This window comes from Gavialis gangeticus, unplaced genomic scaffold, assembly GCF_001723915.1.
Source record: "Gavialis gangeticus isolate Ggan-Ray unplaced genomic scaffold, GavGan_comp1, whole genome shotgun sequence".
In the NCBI taxonomy this organism is placed as follows: Eukaryota; Metazoa; Chordata; order Crocodylia; family Gavialidae; genus Gavialis; species Gavialis gangeticus.
Genome location: NW_017728994.1, coordinates 20,557,665 through 20,573,485, shown reverse-complemented (window position 1 = coordinate 20,573,485; position 15,821 = coordinate 20,557,665). Strand labels below are relative to the sequence as shown.

The following is a 15,821-nucleotide window of genomic DNA, read 5'->3' as shown; positions in this document are numbered from 1 at the left end:
AACTGTATGCAACCATTGAAGCATAACCACCACCATCAAAAAGTCCAATGGTCCAGGTCAAGCCATTGTCCATTAAGACATGCTAGTTTCTGTAACCAATGGCCATCAGCTGAGTAACGTAGCTGGAATTGCCACGTTCATCTCCCCAGGTATCTGTTTATTGCTCATTGGATTGGGATGGCTTTTAGCACTATTAAGGAAGGATTCCTGATCTCACATCTCTAGAGCTACAGTGAAACGCCATAATCACTCTGCTGCCATGCTCAACTGACTGACATGTTGGGAAGCACTAGCAAATTTGATGTTAGAGACTTTAATGAGCTTCATCTAAAAATGAAATAAGTCCTTATAACCTTAATATATTTGCAAATTTGTTGCATCTTGTCAAGCTGGGAGTGATCACAGTTCACTCAATAATCTCAACACTTGGTGAAGTACATTCAATTAATATTATAATATATCACAGACTGGGAAAAAAACAAGGCCACAAGAGATTTTCAAAAGAGCCTTTGATACTTAGGGATTCAAATCCCACTGGAATTCAATGGGAATTAGGCTTCTAAGTGCATTTCTAGGTTACCAACGTATCATACCCAGCAGCAGTGCCGTCAAACATGCTGTATGGTTCCATGTGTTACTTTGCTATGTGGAGTCAGTGATTTTGAACACATTGGGTGTTTATATATGTGCCCCAGGAGTAGTGGTAGGGAGACTCTTTAATGAGAGCAGGTCCAAGAGCTGCTCTAATTAAAGTGCCTGGAGTGTCTCTACATTGAAAAATGGTGGGGGGTGGTACTTTAACTAAAGCGCATCTAACAAGCTTTAGTTAAAGCATCCCTACCACCATTTTTCAGCATGAGGAGGCTGATACACATGACGCTGGTGTTTGCTGGAGCACGTTAATTACCATGCTCCGTCATTACAGTGCATTGGAACAGTCTCACTGCATGTGTATAAGAGCCGACAGTTCCTAAGATGAGTAGTAATTAGCATGACTAATGAGCCTGTCCTTGGTGCTGAAAGGTCAGTTAACCTGCTTCCAATCCAGGTGGCAGCATGCACAGACCTATGTGATGTGTTTGAAGGTACCACTGCTGGGATGGCCCTAATATGGCTTAGCAGTCCTTAACTGTCCTTTGAAATTCCAAACCTAGGACCAGAAAAAGGTAAATGGAAGAGCCAGGAACAGACATCATGGGCAATATCCTGGCCCCTAAAGTCAACAGAGAAATTCACATGGTAAAGGCCAGAATTTAATTGCTAGGGTCAAATTCATTTCTGCAATAAACTCACTGAAGTCAGTGGAAACCACTGGAGTTATAGGAGGAATAAGTCTGATCTAACCCCTGTCTTGCTTACTGCAAGGAATGTTTAGTAACGTTTAGAAATCTTTCAATCAGTGAGAAGGGTTTAAGGTTTCTGGCTTGCAGGGCTACTCACTTATGCAGAAAGACGATTTCCACGTTCACATCATCCCTATCCTTGTGCAGGAAGTCCTTTAAGAAGTTCGACACACTTTCAAGTGTTATGTGACCACAGACAACAATGTGCCTGTTACAGAAAAATTCCAGTTAATTTTGCACTTTAAGCAAACATAAAACAAGCAAATAAGCAAGGTAAGTAGTTGTCTGAAGAAGAAAGCATTAGTGTTTTGGGTTTTTTTTAACACTTATCCCCTAAGGTTGCAAAGGAAAACAACAATGCTAGAAGATACTCTGAGGTTGAAAAATACATGTAGGCACTCACCTGATACCACAAAAGACGGTCTGACTAAGTAGTTTTATGCACTTAACAATAAGAGGCACTATTTATGTCTACACTTATATGCTGTATTATCCAGTCCCTTTCAGAATCATATTTCTCTCTTTTATATATCCTTCCTCCACTGTTCAACATCCTCTGCTGAGATTTACTATTTAAATTTTTGTTTCTGACATACAACTTATCATGTAATGAGACAACAAATCTCCCTGAAATGGTTCTATGTTTTTTTCCCCTGGTTGGAAGCAGACTGATATATCAGTAAACGCAGAGAAAAGCTTGACAAGATATAGACCATAAGCAGACAAAGAAAAATTTACATATTCTACCATAACTCCTAGTGGGAACACTTTACTATAAGTGGATATTAAATAATGCTACCTTGCAATGGACCAACCATAGAATCAGAGCTTGCATAAATAGTGATAACACAAAGGTTCCTTGCACTTCAGATTTTTTTTCTATTAATACCAAAGGAAAAAAACCCAACTATACCCAAAATAGAAACAGAATCTATTACTATTTGCTGATTTCTGAAAGACTTAGTGAAAGGTCTCAATGCATACATTTCTTAGAAACTTATTTGTTAGTCACTCATTGCAAAATGTTGTCCAAGAACCTGTATTAGACTATTCAAAAAATTCAGTTTCCACCACAGTACAGACTAAAGAATGGCTTTTGTTATGCTTATCAGTACATGGGAGGCACTGCTACTGAAGGTGTTTTCACAAGCTATATCCTTTGCAACTGCCCAGAAAGGCAGAGTAGTGGATATGTGTGTGCAATGTAGGGCATAATTACATAGCACAATGCAGTGTCATGCCAAGATACCTGAGCTAGTCCATTCTCAGTAAGACTAATTAGTCTGGAAAGTACACCACAAACATAGCTAAACTGTTTCTGGTACCCAAGCTAGCTTGTTTAGAGCTAGCTCAGATATCTCTACAAGATACTGCACTGTGCTCATATTCCTAATTGTTAGGGTGGCAGAGTCATACAGTAATCTGACTTCATTACAGGCATTTAGTCTACACACAGATTGCAACAAAGTCCAAATTTTCTAAAGCTACTGGCTGGCATCTGAGGTGTCAGCAGGTGGCAAATATGAAGGTGAGTAATTTCAAGGGTAAAATGTAGACAGTCCAAGTCTTTCTTACTTCGTAATTGTTCTGAGCACATTCCAATAATGCAGAAGCCTCATTGGCTGGAAGCAACAAATAATAGGTGGCAGAAGTAATTGCTTATGTAATGTGCCATTAAGGGCTATTATGGGAGCCTGTCCTTGCTTCGTGATTTGGTGCTTGACTAAGTACATGAGAATAACTCAGGGAACTCACTAGTAAAAGGATAATGAGGCAGAACAAAGAATAAATCAATAATGTGCATTATGTAGTTAATAATATCAGCATCATGTAGTGTTATTCTTGCAGTGCCACAGCCAGTGACTAGGAAAGTAAAGCAAAGTAAAGTCTGATACTAATCTAGTACAGTTTATGATACTGTTTTACCATTACCATTTTGGTTGTATACATACTGTGACATTACAACTGTATTTAACAGCACAATTATTTCAAACTCTTTTTCTGTATAGCTCTTTAGTGGTAACCTGCCAAACCTTGCATATATAACATCAGAAAGTAAGAAAAATCATAGACTTCCTGAAGGTTTAAGCTTCACCATATACCAGCAGAGATTAAATTATGTTTAGGCTGTACTGGGTCTACCACAGGACCTGGTCTTACAAATATTTTACTTTATTCAGTGCTTGTTACTGTAATTGGTTGGTTTATCTCCAACAAGATTTGTCCACAAACTATGTTTTTCATAGTAAGCACAATACTGGATCTACAGACTGCAAACTTGTAAACTAATCAAAGCAGAAGATGGAACACACATCATCAGCAAATAATTGGTCACTAGCAGAATGAGTAAAATACCTGGCTCCCTTTGTTGGGCATGGTACTTAAAAGCTGCCTAGCTGTACCTTTACATCTTAGCAAAGTTTAAAGCAGTCTTCACTTTGGGGCAGGGTTATTGTAGAACCCACCACAGGTTTGGGAAGTTGCAAAAGGCTCTTTGGCATCTCCTGTTCTCAGATTTTCCCAGAAACATCATTAACTCATTGGACTTGAGACACCCTGTCATAACTTTTGCAAATTAAGTGGCACCTAATTTAAAAAAACAATTTATATATTACAGTCCTCACCTCCTGGAAGAAGGGCCAGGCAGTGCGGTGAGGGATCAGCCAGGCAGGGACAAGCTTAAGCCTGCACTTACTAATTATCTTTTCACACCTGGCTTATCTCCTCAGACCTAAAGTCACCTTTCAAAATACCTGGTGCAACTGCAGTGGAACTCACTGGCTCAGAACGTGTAGCAAACTCATTAGTCAGATTACCCTGCATTGTTCAAGGGAAAGTCTGATTTAGGGAGGCAATGACCCTTACATATGTGATCAAAAAGAATGACTGAACACCAAATTAAATGCTAGAAGGATTCTTGGGGTGATATCTTTTATTGGACCAAATGTAATAAACGATACAACCTACAAGAATCCTTGCATCTCATATATGGCCTGGACTATCACAGCTACAACATCATTTCAACACAAGCAAATTAAATGCTGGCATTCGTAGTGGTCAATATTTACTCTTGTGGACATAAATCATGGTCAAAGAAACCTGATGTCAGTAGGTTACTTGTATGTGAAACTGACAGGTTCTCACCAGGTTTTTGACAAATCTTCTATCTCCGGGTTTCATAGAACAGAAAACAGGCACTTATCAAAAGACTACCATTTTGTTTGAAAATCAGAAACACTTGCTGCTTGTTGTTTGTACTACTGTACTCCCTGGAGAATTGCTATAAAAATAGGGCAAAGCACCCTATACTTGCCCTAGCCATGCCCTTTAATTAAAATATTTACATACCCCCAACAAGTCAGACTTTCTACCATATGCACAGGGATGCAACTACTTCATAAAGCTAAAAATGTTCCAAACCAGTGATGAGCAAGCCCTCAAAATGGCTTGGATACATCCTCAAAATCCAGATGCTGCTTTAGCAAATGTAAATTCTGAACTTTTTAAGTATGTCAGATTGGACTAGCATCCTTAGAAGTCACAGATTTCTTGTGGTATTTGTGGATTTTTCCTATGTCTACTCCCAACCTGTACCAAGCATTGCAAAGGCAAAGGCAAAGGCAAAGGCAAATGAAAAATAAGGGCAAAAATAAGCAAATAATGTGGATTCTTCTGCAGCTTATTTTTCTCAAGCCTCTTTATCATTCCCTAGCGAGGAATTGAATTTTTCTCTGTTCAATGGATGTAATATATATAGCAATGGATAAAGTCCTGTGTTCAGACAGTTACATTTTTGTTATTGCCTTGTAAAGTCTTTGAGCCTTCAGCCTCACTTGTTCTACATAGCCCCTAAGAGACAATTCCACTGCATAACAAAACGTATGTACTTCCTGGTTGGGAAAGGTGGCTATAATAGAAAGTATTTTGTCTGTCTTCAGTTTCCACTTCTTATCAAATAGGGATGAATGTAGAGCAAACTAAAGGCCAGCTCATGGTTATTAAGCCACTGTCCAAATTTGCAACAGCTGGAACTCAGAGGCAGTTAGTTATATTCAATTGCTTTGCATCTTATACAAACATTTAATTATGTCTAACCTGCAACCATTCTGATATAGTAGTATTTTCAATCAATTTTGGCCTGGTATAAATAACTGCATAAGGCTCAAGGCAGTGGGAAATCAGGGACGCTGAGAAATTGCACTTGAGAGCATTAAGAACTGGGATTATTCAGGGTTACTAAAAGTGACTTGCACAATGTTTTTTTCCTTGTATACCCAAGTTGGCCTGGTCAATATCTGTCCCTTGGGCTGTACCCTTTCTACAATGAGATGGGAGAAATCATATGGTTTCAGAATAATTTCCTGGGATGCTAACAGTACAAAAAAATCTCCCTTTAACAAAAATGATATTTTTGTTCATGAGTGTGTGACAGTGAGAGAGAGATTGAAACCAGATTGTTTTCTTGTGCAAGCACTGTTGTTAGGTACATTATCTAAGAAAAGTTGGAAAGCCTATATTATTCCAACCTGTCCTGTATCTGATTGAAACTTTCTCTTTGTGTGCCAATAATCATTCCCTTCCCCCATACCAACTATTTATAATAGAGTGAAAGTTTTAAAAAGACAGCAATTCAATTATGCATTCTGATATGACTGATAGTAAAATAAGTAGTAATTCGGTTATCTGGTTTAAGAGACTTGCTTTGATGTTGGCAGTTTATAAAAGCAATACCAAGAAATTTAGGTGGAAAGTGCATGCTCTAGTTAAAAAAAAAAAAGTTACAAAATTTAATATAGTATTTATTTCATTTTTATAAATGAACTTGAAAGGTATTTTAAAGTTTAATTTTAAAAAATGGAAACAATTCTCCTGGCAGTGATGAAAACCAAAGCCTTATAGCCCTGATTCTGCAATTTCATTTGCAGAGTTGGTCATCAGTGCTCTTGTATAGTTCCTTTGACTTCAAAGGGACTCCATGGAGGTCTACATGGATCAGGTTGCTATATGAGTGGCATAGGAAAAGAACTAAAATTAGCTATATAAACAGAGCACTCAAATTTCATGGAGTGGCGTGGAAATATGAAAAACCCTTGTAAAAATCAAAAGCAAATAAGACTGTGAATATTATTTTTAAATGACTGCAGCTGTTTAAGGTTGAATTAAACCTTGTCTTCATTTTCCATCTCACTAATATAATTATTATTTAAATCCTTTGAATTTTTAAACAAATTCAAGGGCAAAAGAAGATGTTCAGCTATCTTTATTATTTGTAAGTATTGGGGACAACATTAAATTAATTCCTGATTTTGTTATTTCATTTTTTTTAACTGAGATTACACCAGCGATTAAACTAGTTTAAAAAATCATTGGGATTTTACAATACACAAAGATTCCTGTTTTGGAAAGGATCCCTTTCCAAAGACTCTCATACTGTCTAGCTTCTGTGCAGCCCTGCTGTGGCAGGCACAAGTGGCTCTAGAGGCCTTCACTGTCTTTTCCCCCACTGCCCACACTGGGACAGCAGGAAAAGAAGCAATAGCAGGCAGGGGAGGTAGGGAAGTGGGAAGGGGAGAAGAGGTGCCTCTGCACTCCAAGAGACAAGGGGTTAGGGGTGAGTCACCTGCTTTAAGGACTTTAAAAAGTCTCTGGAAGCTCCTGCAGTGCACTCCAATCCAAAAGGGGGGGTGCAGTTGCACCACTGAACCGCCTCTGCATCCACCCCTGTAATGTGTGTGTGTGTGTGTGTGTGTGTGTGTGTAGAGCTATCATAAGATATATATAAAAGAGATACCAGCCATTTCTAGAGACATCTTCTTTTGTACAGCCAGCAAAAATATTTACAAAATGTTCCTATTACATGTATATATTGGTTAAGGGGGTGGGGGATGGAATCCTGGATTCCTAAGGTAGAATATTTGAAAAAACACACAAGTATTCCATGCCAAATGCAGTGTAAATGAAATCAGCTATAAACTGATAAGTTTTTTCTGACAGTTTTATAAAAAACTGATAAGTTTTTTCTGACAAGCTTTCCTCTTTTTCCATGGCACTTTGTCCAGACAAGACAATTCAAAAGGCAAATCTCTTGGTTGCATAACAGGGATTTCATCCCATTACTAAGGGGGCAAGGAAGCCCAGGGGTAACTAGCCCTTGGGACAAGGTAACATGGGCAAAGAGCCTTGGAGTAAAATGGATGCCCATCCCAAGGGCAAGCAGTGACTGACCAGACTGGGGGCAGAAGTGGAGGGTCAGGTGACCCAAGAAGAGACTAATAAGCAGGGATTCAGGCTTTCCATTTGTTGCAGAAAAACGCAGATTTTCCCCTTTAACAAAGAAAAAGGCAGATTTTCTCCTTTAAAGGAGAAAATCATAGGAAACAGTGGGATCCCCTTGCAGGCTGGCAGAGTTCCAGCTGGCCAGGAGTTGCGGGGGACAGAAGGAGAGTGATCATGGCAGAGGGCACCACATGGATGTGTGCGCACACAGATGCATATGGCAGCTAGGCAGTAGTGGAAAGCAGCTTGCACAGATCTCTCCAGGAAAGTCTATGGTGGCAGGGGGTGCACAGGCCACACCTTCGGCAGGGAGGGAGGGTGCACAGGTCATGCATTGAGCGGGGGAGGGGTGGCACAGGCACAGCTTTCACAGGTGGGAAGGGGCACAGGCAACAGGGTGGGGGGAGGGGGAGTGGCACATGCTGCTTGAGATTTCTGCACCCACAGTGAGGCACCGTGCTGCAAGCCGGGCTGGACCAGCTCTGGAGGAGCCGCTTCTGCAGCCCAGCATGCAAGACCTGGTGCAGGAGGGAGCACTGTGCTGCCATGTCAAGCTGAGGTGCAGCAGTGGCACAGTACTGCTGCCAGGTGGGCAGGGGGCTGCTGCTGGATGGTCAGGGTGTGCCTCAGCTTGGCAGTCATGGCAGTGTGGTGCTACCTCCCATGCCGGGTCCTGTATCTTAGGTCACGGAGGCAGCTAACCTGGAGCTGATCCAGCCCTGCTGCAGCCCCCATGCCCTGCTGTGGGTGCAGAAAACTCAGGGGGCATATGACACCCTCATCCCCCCCACACATTACCTGTGCCCCTCCACCCACAATGTGTCACCTGTGCCCACATCCCTCCTCCCCACATACTGGGGGAAAGGGACAGTGTGTTGGAAGTGAGGGGCAGCAGCAGGTCTGGGGGGCTGTAGGTTGGGAGTGAGGGACACTGGCAGGGCTGGGGCAGGGCTCGGAGTGAGGGGCATATCAGGGCTGCTTAGTACCACAAAGCAGCGGGGTGGGGGAACAGCCACAGCTGGTCATGCATTCTGGTGAGCAAAGTGGGCAGGGGGAACTCTGATCTTCCATGATAAAAAACCCAAAATCAAATGCCAAAATGTACAGGTATTTAGAATTCTATTATAATAATTGAGGCACTGGTAGGTTTCCAAATTGCTTAAAAATTGTAAAATACATCAATAAAACATTGGGCACCTATACATGAGCACTAAAGCTGCTCTGACGTGCTGAAATTCCAACGCGTCAGATTGAGTCTGCTTGAGTGTGGCAACTGCAGCGCTCCAGCAACTTCCTGCATCTTGTGTATCAGCATCCTTACATTTAAAAATGGTGGTGGGGGCACTTGAAATAAAACTCATTGTACAAGCTTTAGTTAAGTGTGCAGATGCTGATACAGGAGATGCGGTGGTGTTTTAATTACAGCAGCTCTCAGAGTTGCTCTAATTAAAGAGCTACCCCTCACCCCCAGCACACATGTAAAAGTGCCCATTGTGTTCAACTGACACCATATATATATATGGTGTCATTTTATTTTAATCATAGAAAAACATGGATTTTGCATTTTTAACTCTCAGCATTTGTGATTTTTTAACAGATAATTTGCAATTTTTAAACAGATAATACCAGGATCCCTGCTAATAAGCACAAGGCTGGAGCCAGTGGGGGCAGTCTGGTTGTATGGCCCAGAGGAAGGACTCTGAGCTGCTGGGAAGTTGAAAGTAACCCTGCATCCCGGACAGGAACAGATAAATGCCTTAGTCCTTTGGGGTAGGGCTTCTGCTGGGCAAGATTCACCCTGGGAGGGGAGCTCCTTGTTTTGGAGGAGACACTCATGTTTTTGGTTTCATTTAGACTGAGGGTCATAACAGCATAGAGCCTGTCCTAGGGCTGTGACCTGGGGGCTATTAGGTGCAGCCTTCCACACCTTGCAGAAAGACTATTACTGTCTGAGAGAGAGTGGAGATAAAAGACACCAAAGACTGGGGCACAAGCCCAGAACTCATGAAGGTGACACCAGGGGCCAAAGAGCATAGATCCTGCAAGGGCCAAAGCAGGGACTAGGGGACCCAGAGCTGCAAGGGTGTGGTCAGAGCTAGGAACCAGGAGCTTGTGGTCCTGGGAAGTTATACAACCTTGGGGGTGCACATACATGTGCTCCAGGGTGGAGGGTGACTTTAATCAGAGTGGCTGAGAGCCACTCTAATAAAAGCGCCCGCAGTGCTACGTGTATTCAGCATCCCCCACTTCAAAATGGTGGTGGAGGCGCTTTAACTAAAGCTTGTCCAACATACAGGCACACTGAATACATGCAATGCAGAGACTATTGGAGTGCACTAATTAGCATGCTCTAGCAGACCTGCCTCAGACTTGATTAATTGAGCCTGTACTGACGCGTGCTAATTAGCATTAATTGGACCAGAGCTCCATCGTGAGTATAGGTGCCCACACAATCACAGAAAGTTACAGTTGGAAGGAGGTCATCTAGTCCAACCCCCTGCTTAAAGCGGGACCATCCCCAACTAGATCATTCCAGCCAAGGCTTTCTTGAGTTGGGCCTTATAAACCTCCAAAGATGGAGATTCCACTAGTTCTCTGAGTAAACTGATCCAGTGCTTCACCACCCTCCTAGTGAAAAGGTTTTTCCTAATATCCAACCTAAACTTTCCTTGCTGCAACTTGAAAGCATTGCTCCTTGTTCTGTCATCTGCCACCACTGAGAACAGTCCAGCTCCATCTTCTTTGGAACCACCCTTCAGGTGGTTAAAAGCAGCTATCAAATCCCTCCTCAGTCTTCTCTTCTCCAGACTAAACAAGCCCAGTTCTCTCAGCCTCTGCTCAGAAGTCCCAGCCCCCTAACCATTTCATTGCTGTCACTGGACTTTCTCCAACTTGTACATTTCCTTTATGTACTGAGAAGCCCAAAACTGGATACAATACTCCAGTGTGGCCTCAGCAGTGCAGAATAGAAGGGAATAATTACTTCTCGATCTGCTGGCAACAATCCTACTAATGCATCCTGGTATGCTGTTAGCCTTCTTCACAACAAGGGCACACTCATATCTAGCTTACTGTCCACTGTAACCCCCAGGTACTTTTCTTTAGAGCAGCTGTTTCGCCAGTTGGTTCCAAACCTGTAGCAATGCATGGGATTCTTCCATCCCCAATGCAGGACTTTGCACTTGTCCTCATTAAATCTCATTAGATATCTTCTGGCTCAATCCTCCAATTTGTCTAGGTCACTCTGAATCTTAGCCCTACCCTACAATGTATTTTACTACACCCCTCAGCTTGGTGCCATCCATGAACTTTCTTAGGTTGTTATCCACCCCATCTTCCAGATCGTTAATGAAGGTATTGAACAAAACTGGCCCCAGGACCTACCCATGGGGCACTCTACTTCATACCAGCTGCCAACTAGACACTGAATCATTGATTACTACCTGTTGAGCCTGATGATGCAGCCAGCTACGCATCTTACAATACATTCATCCAACTTATGCTTCCTTAGCTTGCTTGCAAGGACCCTGTGGAAGACCGTATCAAAGGCCTTACTAAAATCAAAGTACATCATGATCACTGTTTCCCCACATCCACAGAGCCAGTTATCTCATCATAAGTTGACCCCAGGCTGAGGTGCTCAGCTAGAGTAAAGTGGAATAAGGCCAGGGGGCATCAGCCCAGGTAGGGGCCTATCATGTAAAACCTTACTTGCCCTCTAAGGGCAGCCTCCCTGTCAAATTATAACATCAAGACTTGGCAGGTGAGAGGCAAAAAGGGAAACAAAGTGGGGCCTAGGATGTAGCCAGCAGTTGTGGCTTTGCTGCTCCAGCATTGAGAGCATTACAGTTGTTTATTTTCAAAGAAATTGTATCCATTTTTATTGGAACAAATATAAAGAGCAGGGGGAAAAAAATCACCCAGCTATTCTGTCATAATAAACCAGAGAGAGTAAATTGAAAATCTGTTCAGCATTCACTGAATATGTTGTATTAATATTGTCAAGTAAGTAAATGAAACATGGCATGTATTGATCTAGATGTCTCAGTAAAACTATAATATTTATATCAAATACACATACTTGAATCTCTTTTTTGTCTTCCTGCTTAGCCTTCTAAACATACCTCTTTTACTGACCATCCCAGTTCTCCTCTGTATATGAATAGCAGGTGGATAGTGGGAAATGTCATGTGGTACCTAGGATATGTCCCAGTTTTTCATAATTATGACAGAAAAATTAAGTTACTACCCACATTTTACATTTTTCCTAATCAAATGAATCTCTGTCACTTTACTTCCGTTAAAACTGTCTAGGATTCTCTAAAAAGTCTGGTATTGTTGGCTTTCTTGTACTTACATTTTCAATGTTTAGTCCAGCTCAGATTCCGAGGTAGTTAAAAGAAGACACCGATTCTAGTTTCTTTTCCTGTAATAACTAATCTCGTTTTCTCCTTTCATTTCCAAAGACCAATACCTTAGCTTTAGCTATGTTGATTTCTAAACTATTTGTAGTATAATACTGACTTTCTTGTTTATGTTCCAGATTAGTTGAGCATATTCACTATATATACACAACATTGTCAGTTGTTGTATATATCAGCTACTTATGATTTATGAGCTGTCCCTCAAGTTGGTGTTCATTCAGGTTCTGATCTAGCAAACCCCTTTCACATGTGTGCAACTCCATTCCTTTTAAAAAAACACTTCAGCTTAACTTTATTATTCTTCCTCTATTCAAATTGGAAGTGGCGGGTGAGGAATAGAAGAATGGAAGAATGGATGTTCAACAGCCACATTTGTTTTCTCTCTTTTTTAGTCCTGTGATAAGTAGCTAAATCTGAATATTTAGACTATTACCATAAAAGGGAGACATACATACTAAACCAGAGAATGCCATTTTACTTCAAAATGAAGTTCCCTCGCCTACTTTGAAACATGCAATATTTGCCAAAAATATGCCATTAAATGCCTTATGCACAGATTATGCCCTAAAAATCTTCTAGCAGAAAAGGGACAATAGAAAAAACACAAGGATATTTCACAGTAGTTGTGCAACCTCACTTTGAAGGTATCACTGCATTCCTGCTTATTTTTGCCTGCCTCAGGACTGTCAGATGAAGCTTATGAATTACTTGGCGAAGCGATCAGGACGAAGTAGAAAATACAGTTGTACCAAAAATTCTAACTTCTTAGCTACTCCTGAAGTACTCACTAGTTAATGAGTACTTCAGCAGTAGCTAAGAAGTTAGAATTTTTGGTGGAAATGGCTCTGCTATACTGCACCATACCTTGTGACAGCCAAAGCCTGATTGGTAGTTCTTAAAATATTATGCACTGATGCCTTTATATTCCTCCTTAACTGATTTTATTGCAAGCATGTAAAGCTCCAGCTACTATATTTTTATCTGTCTCTTTATTCTCCTTTAGCTCTTTCTCATATAGATTTTCATCACAATGCCTGTCTACACAAAGACCCCATCTCCTGGCCCAAAGCTACACTGTTAGTAGGCACAATGCATCTCAACTCGTACAATAAAAAGAAAAACTTTTAATTTCAAACTTAATCCTGTTTAGCTGGTCTTGAGTGATGATGCTTCCTAATTTCATTGTTTTACCCAAAAAAGGTACAGAAACTTATTTCATGTGTGCTTAGCTCTTATCAACAAAGCCCATCTGTTTCAAAATTTAAGAGTCTGTTTTGAAAGGTAAGGGTCTGTTCTCTTACAGATTGGCTGATCTCCTATGCATGGCTTTAAACTATGTTCACTGGGGGATGGGGATACAGACAACAGCAAGAACCTAGGATCAACAAACCATGAACCATGAACTCGAATATCCCATGTGAGTACTAAGGGGCTCGATGAACATCAGTATGGGATGGCACCAAGGACACCCATCGGGGGGCCCAAGTGTCTTTATGCTAATGTTAGGAGCATGGAGAACAAGAAGGAAAAACTTGCACTCCTGCTCGCAAACAAGAACTTTGACTTAGTTAGGCTAACTGAAACTTGGTGGGACCCTACCCACGATTGGGCAGTAAGCATTGAGGGATATAGGCTGTATAGACATATGAAGCAGGGAGAAAAGGTTGGGGAGGTGTTGGTCTCTATGTTAAGGAGCAATATACATCTTCCATAATCAAGATGGGACCAGAGGAGGGGCAAATTGAGGTATTGTGGGTCAGAATGCAAGAGGGTTGGGGGGAAAGGGACTTAGTGGTGGGGGTCTACTATAGGCCTCCACATCAGGAGGATGAGTTGGACCTGGAATTCTCCAGAAACCTCTCAGAGGCTATACGGTCAAGGGACATGGTTGTCATGGGTGACCTAAACTACCCTGACATCTGCTGGGAGAAGCAGTCAGCTAGATCCAACCATTCACGTAGGTCCTTAACCTGCATACAGGACCTTCACCTAACACAGGAGGTATATGGTCCCCTAGGGGAAATGCCTTACTGGACTTAGTGCTGGCTACAGGGGATGACTTGGTGGGGAATCTCCAGACATGAGGTAACCTAGGGGATAGTGACCATCATTAGACTGAATTCACCATCTGGCATAGGGTGGGAAAGATAACCAGGGCAGAAGTGCTAGACTTCAGAAAAGCTAACTTCAGTGTGCTCAGGAGATTAGTCAGTGAGGCACTGAAGAACAGGAGCAGTGGTGAGATGGGAGTCCAGGAAGGATGGCTGTTCCTAAAGGGAGCAATTCTATAGGTGCAGAAGGAGACAGTCCCATTGCACAGGAAAGGGGGCAAAGAGGCCAAGAAACACTCTTGGCTGAACAGGGAAATCCAGGAAAACCTAGGGGCAAAAAAGAGGCATATAAGCTGTGGAAGCAGAGGGTAGCTACATGGTCAGGTGGGTGGCAAATTGATTTAGAGGTCATACCCAGAGAGTAGTGGTTGATGGGTACGTATTGACCTGGAAATATGTGGGTCGTGGAGTCCCACAGTACTCGGTCCTTGGACCTGTGCTGTTCAATTCTTCAACAGTGACTTGGATGAGGGTGTGGAAAGCACTCTGTCCAAATTTGCAGATGATATCAAATTATGGGGTAAAGTTAACATGCTAGAGGGAACGAATCCAGGCAGTCCTGGATTGGTTGGAAAAGTGGGCAGAACAGAATAGGATGTAGCTCAACAAGGACAAGTGCAAGGTGCTGCACCTAAGGAGAAGGAACCACCAGCATGCTTACAGGCTCACAGAGGACCTCCTCAGCAATGCAGCAGTGGAAAGAGATCTCAGACTCATTGTTAACACCAAGATGAACATGAATCATCAATGTGAAGAAGTAATCAGTAAAGCTAACCACACATTATCATGCATTAGCAGGTGCATGGCAAACAGGTTCAGGCAGGTGATATTTCCCCTCTATGCAGCACTGGTCAGGCCACAGTTGGAATACTGTATTCAGTTTTGGGCACTGTACTTCAATAGGGATGTTGACAACCTTGAAAGGGTTCAGAGGAGGGCTACTCGTATGGTTAAGGGCCTGCAAGCAAAGCCCTACAAGGAGAGATTGAGGGCCTTGGATCTCTTTAGCCTCCACAAGACAAGGCTGAGAGGTGATCTTGTGGCTGCCTACAAATTCATCGGGGGAGGGAGGAGCAGTAAGGAATAGGAGATGCTCCATTTACCAGGGCCCTCCCTTGGAGTAACTAGGAACAATGGCCACAAACTGACAGAGAGCAGATTTAGGTTAGACATCAGGAAGAACTTGTTTACAGTAAGGTTTGCCAGAATCTGGAATGGGCTTCCAAGGGAGGCAGTACTCTTATAGTATTGCAATGACTATAATTGCTTTAATTGCTTATTTTGTTATTGATTGTAATTGCTTTGACTGTTTGTTATTTCTCTTTTTATATAAGGAAAAGATTTAATCATTAAGATAAAGTTAATCTTGTTATAATTTACTTTTTATAATTTGATCAGTCATTATTAGTACTTAGACTTAACCACGTATTTTAAATTTCTTATTGCTTAGCATAAATGTATTTGACATATTCATCGCATGATTTTAGACATATTTGACTCATGACTTTAAAACTTAAATTTAGTATACGGAAAACGCATGTGTAAGGGTTTGCAAGCTCCATCCTGATGGCTGAAGACTGCAAGCGATGGCCCCTGAAGATTATAGACCACAAAGCCAGAAGGTCATGACCTCCCAATCCAAGCCTGCCAACAGAACAAGGACGGCC

General features: G+C 41.8%; 1 protein-coding gene across 4 annotated transcripts in view; it reads right to left on the bottom strand.

The window, feature by feature from the left end:
• The window catches only part of KCNMA1 (potassium calcium-activated channel subfamily M alpha 1), a 1,434,006-nt gene that overhangs the window by 430,791 nt on the left and 987,394 nt on the right, over positions 1 to 15,821 (bottom strand). For all 4 annotated transcript variants that reach the window (XM_019502361.1, XM_019502362.1, XM_019502363.1 and 1 more), the window contains one exon: positions 1,441 to 1,551. In XM_019502361.1, the coding sequence (XP_019357906.1) occupies positions 1,441 to 1,551 (111 nt within the window). The remainder of the gene's footprint in view (positions 1 to 1,440; positions 1,552 to 15,821) is intronic.